At 40.5% G+C, this 20,458-nt stretch overlaps 1 protein-coding gene and 1 long non-coding RNA gene across 2 annotated transcripts; one reads left to right on the forward strand and one right to left on the reverse strand.

The window, feature by feature from the left end:
- Positions 1-5,999: 5,999 nt before the first annotated feature.
- SRP19 (signal recognition particle 19) lies at positions 6,000-14,090 on the reverse strand. Its single transcript, NM_001034478.1, has 5 exons — positions 13,985-14,090; positions 13,248-13,323; positions 11,196-11,267; positions 10,993-11,104; positions 6,000-6,494 (listed from the first exon to the last, which is right to left on the reverse strand). The coding sequence occupies exons 1-5, from the start codon at positions 14,023-14,025 to the stop codon at positions 6,361-6,363; spliced, it is 435 nt and encodes a 144-aa protein (NP_001029650.1). The 5' UTR covers positions 14,026-14,090; the 3' UTR covers positions 6,000-6,360.
- Positions 14,091-14,350: 260 nt separating this feature from the next.
- On the forward strand, positions 14,351-20,114 carry LOC132346321 (uncharacterized). The gene is made up of 2 exons (XR_009496107.1): positions 14,351-17,197; positions 17,613-20,114. It is a non-coding gene; the product is annotated as an uncharacterized lncRNA (long non-coding RNA).
- The last annotated feature ends 344 nt before the right edge of the window (positions 20,115-20,458 follow it).

A 20,458-nucleotide genomic window follows, 5' to 3' on the forward strand; every position in this document is an offset into this window, starting at 1 on the left:
AGCATGAAGACAACTCTTTAAAAGACAACATTCCTTTTTGAGCTTGTAAAGTCACATGACCCACCATGATGGCGCTTACATCTGGATTATGAAAACTCAAATACGAATACATCATTTAACGTACTGCCCTCTGTCTCAAAAAACGTATATAAATTGTCTTGACTTTTAATGGGCAGAACAACTCTCTGAGCTTTCTGAGGTGCTCTTCCCAGGCTATAATCTTCAAATTTGGCTCGAATAAAATCTTCCAATTTTTCTTAAGTTGACTAATTTTTTGACAACAGCTACTATTAGAGACTACTGCTAAGGTCAAGAATGCCAAGGTCTGGACAGTTTCTCTTAGCTAATTAGTTCAGCTCATGTGTTAGTTTCCTGTTATTGCTGTAACCAGCACAAATGTATCAGCTTATAGTTCTGAAGGACAGACATCCGAAAGAGGTGGGCAGGGCTGCATTATTTCTGGAGATACAGGAGAACCCATTTTCTTGCTGCTTTCAGCTTCCACACTCTGCCTGTATCCCCGTTTGTGGCCTGCTAGTACACTGACCCCTGCTTCCCTTTTATAAGCTTGTCTGTGATTACATTGGGCCCACTTGGATAACCCAGCTCTCTCCAGCTCAAGATTCTTAATCTCACATGCAAAGCTTTTTGCCATGAAACCAACATATTTACTGGTTTTTTTGCGAGGGTGGATGATGGTCAGGAGAACAGCATATTCTGCCTACCCCACTAGTCTCTCTCTTTGGGTACAGAAATTTCGTTATTGTTACCCCCAATATCAAAATAACTGCAAAGAGTATCTTAATGTTGGGAGGGAACTAAAAAAAGAGGAGGATTTAATGAAGAACTACCTTATTCACAACCATGTAGCCTGGAGGTTTATCCTCTGGAAAGAGTGGGGGATCCTTGGAGAGGGGGCACGGGCAGAGCTAAGGGAGGGAAGTTGCATTAAAAGCATGACTGAGTGACCAAATGCTGAGACCCATTTGCCCACCCTGCCTTCTCCCACTAGGCGCCCAGATCTTTATCCTGGGAGCTTGTCAGCCTTCTCTCCGGGGAAGCAGATCAACCTTAGAGAAAACATCTACCTGATATGGACAAGCTTTTTGAAAGGACATTTTGACAATTGATAATTCATCAAACAGTCATAAAACTAAGCAAATAAAATTAGCTCCAAGGAAAACAAAAATAACCATAGCATACTCCGGAGTGCTTCCGGAGATAAGCCAAATCTTCAAAATGCATCTGAATTCCAGGCTGGGGCCAGTGAGTGTGAAATTTTCACAAGCTCCCTGGGGAGTCCAGTACTGCTGCACACCGATCACACTATTTAGCAGCAAAGGTACTGCATAATTCAGCTATGAATGAAACACAGAACAACAATGTACACTTTAAATTGTTGTTGTTCAGTTGCTAAGTTGTGTCCGACTCGGTGACCCCATGGACTGCAGCACGCCAGGCTTCCCTGTCCTTCACTATCTCCTGGAGCTTGCTGAAACTCATGTCCATTGAGTCAGTGACGCCATCCAACTAACTCGTCCTCTGTTGCCACCTTCTCCTCCCACCTTCAATCTTTCCCTGCATCAGGGTCTTTTCCAATGAGTTGGCTCTTCGCATCACATGGCCCAAACTATTGGAGCTTCAGCTTCAACATCAGTCCTTCCAATGAATATTCAGGGTTGATTTCCTTTAGGACTGACTGTGGTACTGACTCCAGCACCACAGTTCAAAAGCATCAATTGTTTAGTGCTCAGCTTTCTTTATGGTCCAGCTTTCACATCCATACATGACTACTAGAAAAACCATAGCCTTCACTAGACGGACCTTTGTTGGCAAAGTGATGTCTCTGCTTTTTAATATGCTGTCTATGTTTGTCATAGATTTTTCTTCCAAGGAGCAAGCATCTTTTGAATTCATGGCCACAGTCACCATTTGCAATGATTTGGGAGCCCAAGAAAATAGTCTCTATTTCTATTGCTTCCCCATCTATTTGACATGAAGTGATGGGACCAGATACCATGATCTTTGCTTTTTCAATGTTGAGTTTTAAGCCAGTTTTTTTCACGTTCCTCTTTCACCTTCATCAAGAGGCTCTTTAGTTATTCTTTGCTCTCTGCCTTTAGGGTGGTGTCATCTGCATACCTGAGATTATTGCTATTTCTGCCAGTACTCTTAATCCAGCTTGTTATTCATCCAGCCCACCATTTTGCATGGTATACTCTGCATGTAAGTTAAATAAGCAGGGTAACACTGTACTACAGCCTTGTCATACTCCTTTCCTAATTATAAGCCAGTCCATTATTCCATGTCTGGTTCTAACTGTTGCTTCTTGACCTGTATACAAGTTTCTCAGGAGTCAGGTAAGATGTGATTACAATGATGAAATACAGTGGTAGGAGGGAAGATGGGAAAGATGCATGCATGTCTTGGGAATAAAGAAAGGAAAATGAAATCATCCTCCTCTACAGATGGAAGTTAATGCCTAAATGGAATGCCAATTAAAATTGGCTGCTGCTGCTGCTGCTAAGTCGCTTCAGTCGTGTCCGACTCTGTGCGACCCCATAGACGGCAGCCCATCAGGCTCCCCCGTCCCTGGGATTCTCCAGGCAAGAACACTGGAGTGGGTTGCCATTGCCTTCTCCAATGCATGAAAGTGAAAAAAAAAAAAAAAAAGAAAGTGAAAAAATAAAGTGAAGTCGCTCAGTCGTGTCCGACTCCTAGTGACCTCATGGACTGCATCCCACCAGGCCCCTCCGTCCATGGGATTTTCCAGGCAAGAGTACTGGATTGGGTTGCCATTGCCTTCTCCGATTAAAATTGGCTAGCTCTTTCAATTATGTACAAGTATAAAACTGATAATAATAAAGTCCTTTAAAAAAAGGGCAAAGAAGGTGAACATAATTCACTGAAATGACTCTGTTTTTCACTTGGCTGGCAAAGAAGTAAAGATAACTATTCACTGACTGCAACATGAACAAACAGCAACACATACAGCAATAGTTGTGAAACCTTTCCTGGCAATCCTATTGCCCTATCTCTAAAACAATTTTAGGTTCTAGGCATCTTTCTGTGACAAATCTTTTACACTGACTGCCCAGTATCCACTCTCAACTACTCATTTTTTTGTCTGCCACTCTATCAGGACTGAGAAGGTTGTATTTCACTTTGTGCCGGAGTTCTTGACAATGAAACAAGTTGGCCAGGACAGGTTTTGAGAAATCCCTGCCTTTCCTTTAACACACTTTCCAGGAAATTTTTGCAGAGACTAACACCTGTGGTCGGCAGTTTTTATTGTGATCGACCAAAAATTGTTATTTTTAACAATTAAACCTCAACATTCAGAAAACTTAGATCATGACATCCAGTCCCATCACTTCATGGCAAATAGATGGGGAAACAGTGGAAACAGTGGCAGACTTTATTTTGGGGGGCTCCAAAGTCACTGCAGATGGTGACTGCAGCCATGAAATTAAAAGACACTTGCTCCTTGGAAGAAAAGCTATGACCAACCTAGATGGCGTATTGAAAAGCAGAGACATTGCTGACAAAGGTCCGTCTACTCAAGGCTATGGTTTTTCCCGTGGTCATGTATGGATGCGAGAGCTGGACTATAAAGAAAGCTGAGTGCTGAAGAATTGATGCTTTTGAACTGTGGTGTTGGAGAAGACTCTTGAGAGTCCCTTCGACTGCAAGGGGATCCAAGGAGTCTAAAGGATATCAGTCCTAACTATTCATTGGAAGGACTGATGTTGAAGCTGAAACTCTTACTTTGGCCACCTGATGCAAAGAACTCATTTGAAAAGACCCTGATGCTGGGTAAGATTGAAGGTGGGAGAAAGGGACGACAGAGGATGAGATGATTGGATGGCATCACCGACTCAGTGGACATGAGTTTGAGTAAACTCTGGAAGTTGGTGATGGACAGGGAAGCCTGGTGCAGTCCATGGGGTTGCAGAGTCAGACATGGAGTGACTGAACTGAACACCTGTGGCCGGCAATTTTTACTGTTGCTGGCCCAAAATTGTTATTTCACTAATACTTTGTGGGTTATTATATTCAACAATTATACCTAACACACCTGTAAAGTCATTTTCGTGAAACACTATATTAAATACACTCTTCTTTGGAAGCAAAGGAGCATTCTCCAGCATTTCATTTCATTTTCACTTCCCATTGCAGAATCAATCACTAAGGATTTTTGTCTTTTTGTTGGTCTGACATCATCATTTACACCATCTGAATCAGAACTATATTCTGAAGAACTATGATCTTCTGAGACAGTAGTATTAATACATATGTCGTTCAGCCAGAGGAAGTATCTACGTAAGATTCACTGAAAAATTCTTCACTCAAAAATTTTGTGATGCTTCTTTCTTGAAAGTTTTACAGTAATAAAGGTGTGTTTATAATATACACAATGTTGCAACAAAACCTGACCCAGCGAAATGAGGATGGTAACGACAATCTAAGTTGTCTGATGAACGCTTGCTCACTCTGTGAACTTCACACGGTGATGTCAGGGGGACAGATGTGGAACTCTGACGTGGTGTTGGGTCTGCCACCAGTCCCCTTACAAGTTTGTAACAACTTAAGGACGCTGGAAACATGCCACAGATGGTGGAGTACAGAGGTAGGAGGGCATCACTGAGCAACTGGATCAACACCTACAATAACCTTTGAGTTTCACGTTATTTAAAAATTTAATTCCTGTTTAAGTCCCTCATTCTTTTCTGTTGTACAGCCATATTCGTAAGTGATACGTTTTTCCAAAGAGGGCTTTTCTGAATCATGTTTTGCACCCCTGTATTTATTTGTCAGTCTGATATATAAACTACTATACAATTATGCTCACTATAGGACATAGTAAAAACAGAAACTGTTGGGAGAGAAAACCTAAGTAGCAGTTCTAATACTTCCCCCTACACACCAGTGGGTCATGTCATACAGCCTGGGTTATAATCCCTTTTAGAGTTCTGAAACTCTGGCTACGTTTATTCTGTAATCACTTGGAATTGTTCAATCTCTAGCAATAAAACAGGAATTGGGATTTAAAGAAGGCTATGAATTCACTCACAGGATTCACAGAAGAGCGGCACTAGGCCTCAGGAAGATGTGAATCACATCTTAGCTCCTTTCACCATCTGTACTTATGTTTCTACTCCATACATAAAATTGAACTGGCCTGGCCTTGGCCACATCCTGCGGTCAGGGTGCAGTCCTGTGATTGACAGCTCTTCCAGAAGCACACTGAGTCAGAGAAGGCAGTCCCCCAGGAGATGCTCAGTAGACAAAACAAAAGGCCGAAGGAGTCTCTTAAGTTTTACACAAAGTCACCACTTTTAGAACAGTGCTTTGGAATAAAGTCAGAATTATCAATCCACTTTAGTTTCTTGGAAAAAAGTTTATCTCAAGGTGCTAAAGCATAGACAATTTTAGAACTCCAATCTACAGAATAAGCAAATCTAAAGCTTAAATTTCCACATGTCAACAAACTAGTAATTGATGAAACAACTCAATTACAAAGACTGATTAAAAGAATATGATCCACAGACTGCCTGTTCATAGACCTCCAAAAGGATTTAACCACTTTCTGGTTTTAGGTTCACACAATGGCACCCCACTCCAGTACTCTTGCCTGGAAAATCCCATGGACAGAGGAGCCTGGTGGGCTGCAGTCCATGGGGTCACTAAGAGTCGGACACGACTAGGCAACTTCACTTTCACTTTTCACTTTCATGCATTGGAGAAGGAAATGGCAACCCACTCCAGTGTTCTTGCCTGGAGAATCCCAGGGATGGGGGAGCCTGGTAGGCTACCGTCTACGGGGTCACACAGCGTTGGACACGACTGAAGTGACTTAGCATAGCATAGCATGAGCTTCCACTCCCCATTTTATTCCCTTTATCTCCTCTACTGGCATTAACCAGTTCATAAGCAAAAGCTACAAAAAGTCAAGTTTCAAATTTTATTTCACTAAAATTAAAAAGATAAACAAAATGTGTATTTCAAATCTTATTAAACTCATTTATTTGAAACATGTTTACATAGAGGACAAACAGATACAGGATTTCAAGTAACTTATGGTAGAGCCCACTGTCCATTTAAGAATATGCTTCTTTCACAAAAACTGTATTAAGAGGCAAAAAAGAAAAATTTCTCTTATACTGCATAAGAGCTGGATGCAAACTTCTGATGTATCTTTATTTCATTATCAACTCTGATGTTGAAGCTGGGAGGCACAAATGTTCACAGCTCAGTTAAATGAAGCAAAGAAAAAGCTTCTGTTTCTCTCAGATACAAGTGAGAAGCCTCCATTCATGTCTCTTACAGTAGTATCACATCCTTGATTCTCAGACCAGATCATTTCTTCTTCTTTCCTTTCCCTTTCTTACTTCCCTCTCCTTGCTGAAGACTTTGGTCCCCACCTCCTGTTTTTTGTGTCCGTGTTTTCAGTTTAGGTATCATTTCTGCAGCATACAACATTACTGACTTACCTAGGAACCAGAAGTTAGGCTTAGTACATAAACTGAGAAACATGATGTAAAAGGTCATCATACTTGAAAATCATAAAGTTCATGAAGTCATCACCACATCAAGAAAATAAGAATTTAAAAAGAAAAAATTAAATAATTAGGAAGACAATGATTTGCAGAAGTGGGGACCTTTCCAGGAGAAAATGTATTAAGAACAATGCTGAAATTAAATTTAAATGAACAAAACAAAAATTTAGAACACTTTATTTGAAATAAAAATTTTTACCTTGATCCTAGTAATTGACTTGAAGATCAAAGAAAGTATCTAAACATAACAAGCTGGCAACAGAATCAGGCTGTTATTGTATCTTAAGCTAGGAAGCACAGGCTTCTTAATCTTCTAACAAAAACTCAATGTCATTAAGCTGTAAAAGATTTTTTTAAGGAATAAAATGCTAGAGATAATGCAACAGTCTTCCTCACCGCCTGCTTGCATTAGGGTAAGCAGGTGTTAAAACTTGGTGTTTTCTTCCAGTCCATTTCAAATATACACACATGGAGAAGGCAATGGCACCCCACTCCAGTCCTCTTGCCTGGAAAATCCCATGGATGGGGGAGCCTGGTAGGCTGCAGTCCGTGGGGTGGCTAAGAGTCGGACACGACTGAGCGACTTCACTTTTACTTATCACTTTCATGCATTGGAGAAGGACATGGCAATCCACTCCAGTGTTCTTGCCTGGAGAAGCCCAGGAACAGGAGAGCCTGGTGGGCTGCCGTCTACGGGGTCGCACAGAGTCGGACACGACTGAAGCGACTTAGCAGCAGCAGCATATACACACACGGAGCCAAAGCAAAAACACCACCCAGTTGTCAATGTGACTGGTGATGGAAGCAAGGTCCGATGCTGTAAAGAGCAATACTGCATAGGAGCCTGGAATGTTAGGTCCACGAATCAAGGCAAATTGGAAGTGGTCAAACAGGAGATGGCAAGAGTGAACGTCAACATTCTAGGAATCAGCGAACTAAAAATGGACTGGAATGGGTGAATTTAACTCAGATGACCATTATATCTATTACTGTGGGCAAGAATCCCTTAGAAGAAATGGAGTAGCCATCAGAGTCAACAAAAGAGTCCAAAATGCAGTACCTGGATGCAATCTCAAAAACGACAGAATGATCTCTATTCGTTTCCAAGGCAAACAATTCAGTATCACGGTAAGCCAAGTCTATGCCCCAAGTAATGATGAAGAAGCTGAAGTTGAATGGTTCTATGAAGACCTACAAGACCTTTTAGAACTAAAACCCCAAAACGATGTCCTTTTCATTATAAGGGACTGGAATGCAAAAGTAGGAAGTCAAGAGACACCTGGAGTAACAGGCAAATTTGGCCTTGGAGTGCAGAATGAAGCAGGGCAAAGGCTAATAGAGTTCTGCCAAGAGAAAGCACTGGTCAGAGCAAACACCCTCTTCTCATGGACATCGCCAGATAGTCAACACTGAAATCAGGTTGATTATATTCTTTGCATCCAAAGATGGAGAAGCTCTATACAGTCAGCAAAAACAATACCAGGAGGTGACTGTGGCTCAGATCCTTATTGCCAAATTCAGACTTAAGTTGAAGAAAGTAGGGAAAACCACTAGACCATTCAAGTATGACCTAAATCAAATCCCTAATGGTTATACAGCAGAAGTGAGAAACAGATATAAGGTACTAGATCTGATAGACAGAGTGCCTGATGAACTATGGACAGAGGTTTGTGACACTGTACAGGAGACAGGGAACAAGACCATCCCCAAGAAAAAGAAATGCAAAAAAGCAGAATGGCTGTCTGAGGAGGCTTTACAAATAGCTATGAAAAGAAGACAAGCAAAAAGCAAAGGAGAAAAGGAAAGATATACTCATTTGAATGCAGAGTTCCAAAGAACAGCAAGGAGAGATAAGAAAGCCTTCTTCAGTGATCAATGCAAAGAAATAGAGGAAAACAATAGACTGGGCAAGACTAGAGATCTCAAGAAAATTAGAGATACCAAGGGAACATTTCATGCAAAGATGGGCACAACAAAGGACAGAGACAGTATGGACCTAACAGAAGCACAAGATATTAAGACGAGATGGCAAGAAAACACAGAAGAACTGTACAAAAAAGATCTTCACAATGCAGATAACCATGATGGTGTGATCACTGACCTAGAGCCAGACATCCTGGAATGTGAAGTCAAGTGGGCCTTAAGAAGCATCACTATGAACAAAGCTAGTGGATGTGATGGAATTCCAGTTGAGCTATTTCAAATCCTAGAAGATGATGCTGTGAAAGTGCTGCACTCTGCATGCATGCAAATTTGGAAAACTCAGCAGTGGCTGCAGGACTGGAAAAGGTCCCTTTTCATTCCAATCCCTAAGAAAGGTAATGCCAAAGAATGCTCAAACTACCACACAACTGCACTCATCTCACATGCTAGTAAAGTAATGCTCAAATTTTCTCCAAGCCAGGCTTCAGCAATACGTGAACTGTGAACTTCCAGATGTTTAAGCTGGTTTTAGAAAAGACAGAGGAACCAGAGATCAAATTGCCAATATCTGCTTGATCATTGAAAAGGCAAGAGGGTTCCAGGAAATCATCTATTTCTGCTTTATTGACTATGCCAGGGCCTTTGACTGGGTAGATCACAATAAACTGTGGAAAATTCTGAAAGAGATGGGAATAGCAGACCACCTGACCTGCTTCTTGAAAAACCTGTATGCAGGTCAGGAAGCAACAGTTAGAACTGGACATGGAACAACAGACTGGTTCCAAATAGGAAAAGGAGTACGTCAAGGCTGTATATTGTCACCCTGCTTATTTAACTTATATGCAGAGTACATCATGAGAAACACCTGGCTGGATGAAGCACAAGCTGGAATCAAGATTGCCGGGAGAAATATCAATAACCTCAGATATGCAGATGACGGCACCCTTATGGCAGAAAGTGAAGAAGAAATAAAGAGCCTCTTGATGAAAGTGAAAGAGGAGAGTGAAAAAGTTGGCTTAAAGCTCAACATTCAGAAAACAAAGATCATGGCATCCGGTCCCATCACTTCATGGCAAACATACGGAGAAACAGTGGCACACTTTATTTTTTGGGGCTCCAAAAATCACTGCTGATGGTTACTGCAGACATGAAATTAAAAGACGTTTACTCCTTAGGAGAAAAGTTATGACCAACCTAGAAAGCATATTAAAAAGCTGAGACGTTACTTTGTCAACAAAGACCTATCTAGTCATGGCTATGTTTTTTTTCCAGTAGTCATGTATGGATGTGAAAGTTGGAGTATAAAGAAAGCTGAGCACCAAAGATTGATGCTTTTAACTTTTAACTATGGTGTTGGAGAAGACTCTTGAGAGCCCCTTGGACTGCAAGGAGATCCAACTAGTCCATCCTAAAGGAAATCAGTCCTGGGTGTTCATTGGAAGGACTGATGTTGAAACTGAAACTCCAAAACTTTGGCCACCTGATACAAAGAGCTGACTCATTTGAAAAGACCTTGATGCTGGGAAAGATTGAAGGCAGGACAGAAGGGGACGACAGAGGATGAGATGGCTGGATGTCATCTCCTATTCAATGGAGATGAGTTTGAGTAAACTCTGGGAGTTGGTGATAGACAGGGAGGCCTGGCGTGCTGTGGTCCATGGGGTCGCAAAGAGCAGATACGACTGAGCGACTGAACTGATACACACACATATATATAAAATCAATAAATAACATTGCACCCATATCTATCAATAAATAGTAATAGTCTATATTTAAATTTATACCTTAGTAGCACCACACTGCATACTTCTTGCTTTTTTTCACTCAATACAGTTTTTTAGATTTATCAGTATTAGAAATTAGTAACAGATCCCAAGTGTTTCTACATGTGAAATAGCAATAATAGCTGACAATTTAATAATTTCTCATTCTTAACCTGGGAACAACAATGGACTTCCATAGGTTCATAAAATGTTCATTGAACAATTTTTTTTTTTTTGAGAAATGATTACTAGGTTTCATCAAATTCTCAAATGTCCTAACATAAAAGAAATTAAAAGCACTGTTTCTCTCTCTCCATCAGCAGTAGTCCTTTTTCTAAATTAATTCACAGAATGCAAATTACTTTTCTGACTTGTCAATATGTCAGTTTTAGAATATTTTTGGCAATGTAGAGGAATGCTGCTGCTGCTGCCAAGTCACTTCAGTCGTGTCCGACTCTGTGCGACCCCATAGACGGCAGCCCATCAGGCTCCCCTGTCCCTGGGATTCTCCAGGCAAGAACACTGGAGCGGGTTGCCACTTCCTTCTCCAGTGCATGAAAGTGAAAAGTCAAAGTGAAGTTGCTTAGTCATTCCCAAGTCTTAGCAACCCCGTGGACTGGAGCCTACCAGGTTCCTCCGTCTATGGGATTTTCCAGGCAAGAGTACTGGAGTGGGGTGCCATTGCCTTCTCCGATGTAGAGGAATAACCTATCCCAAAATTCATTCTTTCATTAAAAAAAGCTTACGTGATGGGAACTGTACAAGACAGAGGCTGCCATCTTCCTGTTTGAGCTGGACCCGGACTCTGCCCCTGTACTGAAGATCACGATTCCATTCTCTAGAGTACATTTTATTTTTCTTAACAGAAAGAAATAAAAACAAGATTTATGAAAGTTATCACATCAATGAAATGAGTATGGAAGTTAGTGAATGAAGAACTATATCATACCTCAAGAAATACATTAAGTCCAACTGCTGCACATACATCTTGAATCTCTGTAGCTGTAGGATTTTCAACAGCCTGAAAAGTTAATTAAAGATGAAAACAGTAAATAGCTCAGCTTTAAGTGGATACTGCTACACTGTTGTATAAATCATTTCAAACACTATGAACAAAACACATACCAAGACCCTTGGTTTCCTTTAAAAAAAAAAACAAAAAAACAAAGAACCAACTAGGTACAGTTGTTTCAACTGTAATTTTTAAACTTGGGACTCACATATTCAGACTTTTGTGTCGATTTCCCTTCCATGAGAACATAAACTTCACAAGGTTAAGGACTGCTTTGTTCACCAATATATTCATCTGGCATAATGCTTGGAATATAGTAGTGTTCAATGAATATTGGTTAAACAACTATTACAGATACAACAACTTTAGAAAATTGTTTGGCAGAATCTATGGAAGTAAAATAAAATAAATGCATTCTTTATGGCCATGCAGTTCCACTGCAAGGTATATACCGCCCCCCCTCCCAAAATACAAAACAGACGATCTCGAGAAGCACTATTTATCACAGCCTCAAACTAGAAACAACCCAACTATCTGTCAATAGTAAAATGGACTGTGGTACATTCACATAATGCCGTACTACAGAGCAGTAGTTTTCAGCAAGGTAATCTTGCACCCTGACACTCATCAGTGCTTGGAGACATTTTTGATCATCACAACTAGGGTGGGGTAGGGCACTGGCTTCCAGTGGGTAGATGCCAAGGAAGCTGCTAAGCGATCCAGACAGCACCGGACAGCACTCACAACCATGAACCATCTGGCTCAAAACATCAACAGTGCTGCTGTTGGGAAACCCTACAACAGAGAGATGAGATTTAACAAACTATATTCAAAAGTTCAGGTAAACCTCATAAGCTTAACATTCATTAAAATAAGACAGACATAAAAGCACATAGTGTGTGATGCCATTTAAATAAAACTAAAAAACAAGCAATAGTAATCTATGGTATTCGAAGTCAGGACAGTGGTCATCCTTTGTTATGACTATATGTGCAGGGGACACTGACTGGTGGGTGGCGGGGACATACAGGAATCTTTCTGGGTGCTAGTAATGTTTTTTTTTTTATTGGATACTTGGTTAACCATGTGTACTCACTTCATGGAAATTAATCAAGAAAAACACTTAAGATTTATGTTTGTTTCTGTATGAAAGCTATCAATAAAGTTAAAAGTAATTCAATCATTCTCCAAATTATCTAAGAGCCTGCTACCAGAGGCCTCTGTCAAAGTGGCTTGATGTTAGGCATTTTTCTGAATTAGTGCTTTGGCATCTTCTCCTTTACACTGTAGCAGCAAAGCAGACTTCACATATTTAAGCAGCAAAATGGGAGATATTAAACAACTCAAAAATAATGTACTGCTTCAGGCCAAGTTCCTTAAATCCATTAGATTACAAAATGTAAATCAGCCTTAAAAAATAGGATATAACATTAATTGTGGAAATACAAAACTACAAAAATCCCTTCACTTGGCTCTAGGCTCTTTCTAAACTTAAGCCACTAGACCAACTAAGAACTTAGGTTTTTCTATTGAAACAGCACAAGGGAGAAATCATTTCTTTTAAGACTATAAACACCTACTTTAAAAAAGTGCTAATTTTAAAGTAATTTAATCCAAGTCAAAAGGATGATGATGATAAGGGGCCTAAAACTGTAAAATTCAACACATCTGAATTTTCTGCAAGTCTTATTTAAAATAAAAAACTCAACTACATTCTGGACATGATATTGTACAGTGCCATAATTTGGGTTTCCTTTATTAAGGAGAAGATTGTCATAACATCGGTTTAAAAAAAGAAAAAATGTGCAAACCCTACAACACCCCACCCCCAAACTGTTTCAAACAAAGGCTCATGAAGAATCACTTAAAAAGCAGCCTAGTCGTTGGCTGCTCGTTCTCCTCGGGCCTCAAACAATGCAGTAGAGTAAAAGAAGCCTTTGTGGCCTAACAGGACAACCTGCCCAGGTCGTCGTTGCAAAACACGCTTACCTTACTTATGGGGATTCGCCGTCCCTCCGCGATGGTCTTCTTGTTATTTAAATAAGCAGGATAAATACAAATGAACCTGCCACAGGAAAAGCCCAGCTGGTATCATTAGAGCAATATTTCCCCAAATTCATTCATTCTTTCACCATCATCAAGATTGCCGGTGCACCTATACAATTATTCAGTTCAGTTCAGTCGCTCAGTCGTGTCCGACTCTGAGACCCCATGGACCGCAGCACGCTAGGCTTCCCCGTCTATTACCAACTACCGAAGCCTGCTCAAACTCATGTCCATCGAGTCGGTGATGCTCCCCTCTATTTAAAAACCGAACTTTAACTTATTACCTTAGATGAAAAAAAATCACTTGCTAGACAAAGCTTTTTTTTTAAAAAAGAAAAGAAAACAGTACTGGAACTGTTCATTTACATACAACAGCCTGTCAAAAGCTTTGAGGGCGGGCTCTGCTCTCACACGCCAACGATCGAAAGAAAAGAGTTGTCACTTAACGACTCCTTTCCGTCACCCACGGAGCTCCCAATATCCTCTGTCTCAAGTACAGGTAAACATCGAGCTACGTAAAGTTGGAATCTAGGGTCCTGCGAACAGCGGCCTCCGGGAGGTACAGACGCCCGAGAACAGGGCCAGGGCCTAGCTCCCTCTGAGGAGCCTTCCTTAGGGTTGGGGAAGGAGGCGCAGAGCCGGCGGGCTTGCCCCAAGTCGCTTCCTCTTTCCGGACTCACCTGTCCTGGTCGGCCGGGGACCGCGCCGCGGCGCAAGCCATCTTCAACCCGGGTCCAGACAGCTTCCACGCCCAGAGAGCACCCGGGCTGGGTCTGCAGGTAAAAAAGCCGGCCGGAGACCTCTCAGAGGGCCCAGACTACCCCGTTTCCGGCGGAAGTCCCGCCCATTGGAACGTCTGCTTGTCTGGGCTCTCTGGTTCCTGATGTGGCGTTGAAATCCTTTCCTCTCGCGAGAGGGTACACGAACGTGACTAATTCCTTCCTGGCTGTGAGCTTGCAGAAACCAGCCTTTGGAACGCTGGCGCCGTCGCTACCATTGGCTTACGCTTTCACGCCCCGCCCCCCCCCCTTTTTTTTTAGCTACTTTCGGGTTGAGTGTGGATGATGCATGTTTAGAGTACGGCTCAACACCGTGGGTTATCTGTGAGTTCTGAGCAAGTTGTTAGAGTAGGCAAGGAAATGCCCTGTTTGTTTAATCTTTAACCGCTCCTGGGCCCTGCAGCTTGCTTTCAACTTGGCAAAAATGGATTTTTATAGTGGTGGAACTAGCAAAATTACTGGCACTGTTTCAGTGTTCTGTGTAAATGTTAGGAATTCGACTATACAGTTTTCAGAATCTCTCCCTAAAATTAAACTCAGTGGTAAAAAATCTCCTTGCACATGGCTTGGATCCGTGGGTTAGGATGATTGATCCCCAGGAGTAGGAAATAGCAACCCACTTCAGTATTCTTCAAGACTTCCCTGGTGGCTCAGACCCGTAAAGTGTCTGTCTACAATCCGGGAGACCCGGGTTCGTTCCCGGGTCGGGAAGATCCGCTGGAAAAGCAAAAGGCAATCCATTCCAGTACTATATTGCCTGGAAAGTCCCATGGACAGAGGAGGTCGCAAAGAGTCGGACACGACTGAGCGACTCCAGTATTCTTCAGATCTTTTTGGTGTGGGAGGGTGGACTGTAAGTAAAATTTCTTTTAGTGAAACTGTTTCACTACAAATCCTTTAAGGCATTTGAACACAAGCAGTTCTGCTTTGGTACTCTGAGGGGAAGTGTTACACTAAATCCCAAAGTGGAGGACAAGTGTTCTTCCCACTTCTATAGGAACAGAGTGCAGCTTTTGGACACCAAGAACTGACAAGATGGCACCCGCCACCAAGCTTCTGGCTGGTGTCTAATGGAGAGCAGTGTTTTGGTAGATCCGGTTGGTTTATAAAGAGTAAGGCGAGAACGTTCAATGAACTTGGACTCAAGATGGAAAAGACTCAGTATTAAAAGGGCTGTGGAAAAAAAAAGACACACAGCTGGGTTTATGCTAGTAAAATTGCTTTATTTCAAGGATTAAAAACAAAACCCTAAGAACACCAGGCAGGACATAAGTTTTCTATAGGGGAAACAGAACTCAGCCTGATATCTGAACTATTTAGCCACAGTAAACATTAGAGTTTTGCAGAAAATGAATTGTGACTAAAGTTGTGAATCAAATTATCCTTTGTGTGAGGGCAAAAGAAAAACAATTTTAAGCAAGCAAGGGTTGAGAAAGTATATTTCCAACCTAGCTTTTCTGGAAAACAAACAAACACTATTTAAGGACATATTCCAGCCAAACCAAATTATATTAACATAAAGAAGAAAGTGTTTCCGCTATGCAATATAGAGGAAACAGTGAACACTTACATGTAATATAAGTAAATTCAAATAATTTAATAATTTATATAAAGTGATGGTGAAGATAACTGCAATTGTTAAAAAGATTCTGAAAATTAAGTGAATACATTATTACTGAACAAAGATTTTATAAAGAACTTAGATTTCAACTGAAATAGTGTATGTCTCTATTTCTAAAACCATTGCCTGTCGCATCAGCAGGGTTTTCATAGGACCCTGGCTTCCTGCCATTTTTTCTGTCCTGTCTCTCCTCTTGTGCTCACATCTCTGCTCCTCAACCCCCCATTCCTGGGTACCCCCCGAACCCTGAGTTCTTGCCTCTCTTAAGCACACCTATGTGATTTTCTCTAACCCTCCTCCCACTAAACTCCAGGCTTGGCTTTACTGATCCCAAACCCATCAAGGTCCTCAGCTAAAGAAAAGGACTTTTCAAGAATTTAATCTTAGCAAGAGTCACCCTTTCTGGAAGGAGTGATTTTAAGTAAGAAGTTGTGGTTTCAAGTAATAACCGTCCTTTGGTTGTGTGTAGACTATCATCTGTCAAACACTGACCCTGTCACTAGCTCCACAGTTTTTATCAATCTCTTTGTGTTTGTAATATTGTTTCATACACTTGATGCTTTATCATTTGATGTTCAAATAAAGTCATAACTGTTGTTCATTTTCTTTTCATTGTTTGATGCCTTTCATCCAGAATTATACTTTGACATAAATTTACCTATACTGCTTTCTTTGCATTTGCCTGTGTGTAGTTGAGCTTTTAGTTTTGTCCAGTCTGGATCATTTTAGGTGTATCTTTTACTAATGGCATATAGGTAAAGGATTTTTTCTTTTAACTTGACTCCAACTTTACCATATGTGCTTAATCCACTCATTATTTATTACTGTCATTTTATGCTTTTTTGTGGCTAATTCTCCCTCTCCCCTTTTCCCTATTCTTTGATATCCTGTTCAAGTGTTCTTGTATTCATAGTTATTTTGACTAATGATTTGGACGGAAAGCTTTCTTTTTAACATTGGTGTTAGCACTAAATAGAAAAGTTGAACTTGTATTTTTCCAAGTTAAAAGTAAAATAGTATCTTTTGACACTGGCTACTTAAAAGAGGAGAAATTTAGCATGCTTTTATGTCTTCTCTCCCTCATTTCCCAGTTTGGGGTGGAATAATGTGGAATTTAAGCATTTCATCTTTTCAGTTCTGAGTTACGTGCACATTCACATTGAGATTCATTATCAGGTTAACCACAATTACTTACACGTTTATTTAGTTTAAAGGTTTTATTGCTCAAACTGTTTCCTTAATACGTTCCCATTTAATTGCTCAGGCAGCAGGAGCACTATGGTAGGAGGTACGTCATGGATTCTGGTTTCCCAATGGTGCCTTTGAAACGCCCCTTGTAGGTTTGGAGAATTCATGTCCTAGGCATCCAGCTTCCTCAATGGAGAAACCAAACCACTGAGCTTTCCCTGGCTCTACAGGCATATGACAACAGCTTCTGCCAAGTGTCCATTCAGCAAGACTGCAGTCCAGAATTGAGCGGTGTGATGAGGCAAGTGCTGAATATATTCTTAATTTATGGGGAGGGTGGTGTCAGAGGGCTCCAGAGTTGACAGGTAACAACCGGGTCTTTTTGAAGCAGCCTCACAGTATGGTTTGGGTATTGTTTCTGTGGTGGTTTCCAAGCCTGATTTTCTGGCCCTCATACAACTCCTGTGAGCTATCTGATTCCTTAAATGAGTGTCTCCTCTTTTAGAGAAAGTCTTATTGTTAACAACTGTAACAAGAATCCTGAATAATACAAGTGTTTCAGATAAATTAAGTGCTAGTTTGGCAAGTTTCAGAATTCGTAGGTAATATTTCCATTTGCTTCCAAATGGTATATATATTGTCCTACTGCTTTTTTTTGGGGGGGGCATTCAGTATTTCAGAGAAATCTGATGCCAATCTATTTTTTTTCTTTGTAGGCAGCCTATTCCTCTTTCCCCACAGATGATTTCAAGAAAGAAAGATTTAAAGATTTAAAGAAAGAAAGCTTTATATTAAAAAAAAAAAAAACTCACTAAACTGTCTAAATAGTTTTCTGTTTGAAGTTACTTCAGGAACAAAGTGGGTTTGAAACTTCACAAATGTTCCAAACACAAGGAAAAGTAGAACTACCCCCAGAATCAGCAAGAACTGTGGTAAGGCCAGGAGCTAGCCATTCTCGTATGTCTCGCACTTGCTTTCTATGCCTCCCTCTCATACCTGTTCCTTCTCTCTCTAGCGACCGACTTTCCCTTATTTTAGCTTCATGATGCCAATCAGAGCACCTTCAGTCTTAACTCTACAAGATCTTTCAGTTCTAGCACTCCATCTCCAACCGGAAATTTCATGACTCTTTTATTTAAAATTGACCTAATCTTTTTTTTTTTTTTTAAGACAAGCCATACAAGTCTTTGGTAACTAGTCTCCTCTAGGTCAGGTACCCCCTCTGGTGGAAACAGCCATGGCCGGGGCTAACACTGAGTGAGTACAAGGTTCAGTGATCAACAGTGAGACTAATGTCAGGATTCCAGAAGGTTGTGTGGTGAGGCAGGTAATGTCTGCAACAAGAGCTATTAACAATAGCTAATTTTTGCAACATTCACTAATGTTGCTTTATATTCAGTGGTCACCTTCACTAGCAAAAGGTTGAGTACTTTTAATTAAAAAAAAAGGAACAATCTCATAATGTCAAGAAAATAAGCAAATAGTCACAATTGTAGAGAGTTATCCTGAATATCAGAAGTGTATTTAGCACCGAGAACAATATTATACACACACAAAACATACAGGTTGAAAGAAGGATCGATGGTCTAACAAAAACCAGAATATAGTTTTATAGACCACAGAAGAGAGGAGAAGGGCAGAAAAAAGACCTGGAGTTTGTAGGAGTCAAAGTCCTAGGTTTCAACACTATGAAGTAGTATTTGAAAGTCAGCATTAATATGAAGGAATTAGAAACTAAAATATAATTTATATACTCCATTTCAATCCTTGTGACTCTTGAAAAATTATTTTTGTTTGGTTAAGTGTGAATGATATGACTACTCAAGTATTCTTCTGCTCTTGGCAATTTTCTTTTTGCATTTCTGGCACTCAGTTTTTTTCTATTTAGATACAAGGAAACATGTATTCATGTTTCACAGAATACATGAATACATTTCACAGAAACATGTTTTCTGTGAAAACATGAATTCAGAAACAGTGCAACTGGCTTCCATCTTCAGCAAGACTCATCCCTTCAGTTCATTAACCTTGTGAGAACAATCCATAGTTTATGGGGAAAAAAGTTTTTTGACTCTTCTTACAATGCAGTTGGATTCTTTGGGGCTTATTTTTTATTTCATTATTTCCCTCTCATTAACTTTGCTGTCAGTGCAAAGAAACTTGTAAAGTTTATTCTCAAATACCGCATTTGCCATTGTTTGTATACCAACTGGGCACATTTTCTTTCATCTGAAGTCCATTTTCCCTCTCTTCAAAGTTCTCTTCTTTGCCCTGTTCTTGGTGTGTCTCTTTTGATATTATTGCAAATCCAAATTAGGTATTTGCTGAAATTTTGCCTTTTTGATAACTGTTCCAAAGGGAACATGAGTCAATCCCTCAGATACAGAATTACCTGTTCATTCATGTCTGGTAAACTTGTGGGCTATTGGGAGTTGAGATGGGCTGTGTCAGATTGTAACTCAATAACATCTTTTCATGCCTAAAGGAGAGGGCAGCTTGGTGTACTTTCTCAGATGCTGAGTCCAGTGGTTGAGAAGAATAGCTGGAACTGAAGGCAGTCCCTCGAGGAGCTTTACTGCAGTCACGCATGGCAGTAACTCTGAGTGGTCCCAGACCAGCAGCATCAGCATCGCCTGCTAGTTCCCAGGCCTGACTCAGAATCAGGAAGGATGGGGATGTGTTTTAACAAACATTTTTGGTGATCTGCATGCACTCAAGTTCGAAAACCACTGCCTCGGTTCTGTCTGCTGCAGTCCAAAGGTAACAGGGCGCTACCCTACTTAACAGGAGTTGCAACTCAACTAACCCCCAATGTTGGCTCAGTGTGCCATTTGTAACATACAAGTGTAAACTGGGGACTATTTGGGTTATCAGTTATGGGAGCACTCCCTGAACTTCTAAAATTAGAACTGAGATTTTCTCCTTTACTAATTCAGAGCCATTGTCTCTAACTAGAGGGTCTCATACAGAACCTTTTCCTCAATGGGCAATATATACTGTACCTTCTCCCAGCAGGCACTGCTTACTGGAATTCCTGAGTTTCCTGGGATATGGAGGGCATCCTTTTTTCATTTTCAGCACTGTTTTTTTTTTCCCTTCCTTGAGAAAGGCAATTTTATTCTAATTGACTTATATCCCATTTTTTTCTATAAAAGTATTTGAAGTGGTTTATAAAAATTGTCATGCAATAGTAACTAAAAAAAAAAAAAAAAAAATAGAAAATCAGGACTAAACAGGAAAGAAATATAACCTCTATTCATATATCCCTGCTGGATAAGGCATCCTTTGAGAAAAACAGAATAGTCTTACGACTTACCAATGATTTCACTCAGATAAAACTTGATCAAAGTTTAAATGTAGGTATATTCCAAAGGTGAGCAGTAGAAAGAGTATGGGCTTTGGAGTCAGGCCTTTCTTCAAATCACAGCACTTATTTACTGGCATTTTAGTAAATGACTTAAAAAAAAAAAGTCCCTACCTGTAAATAATAAACACAGGTAAGTGGTAGATAACTAACTCTATGATGTGATTTCAAAGACAGCAGGTAGATATGCTTACTCCTCACC

The sequence above is a fragment of the Bos taurus genome, chromosome 10, assembly GCF_002263795.3.
Source record: "Bos taurus isolate L1 Dominette 01449 registration number 42190680 breed Hereford chromosome 10, ARS-UCD2.0, whole genome shotgun sequence".
NCBI lineage: Eukaryota > Metazoa > Chordata > Mammalia > Artiodactyla > Bovidae > Bos > Bos taurus.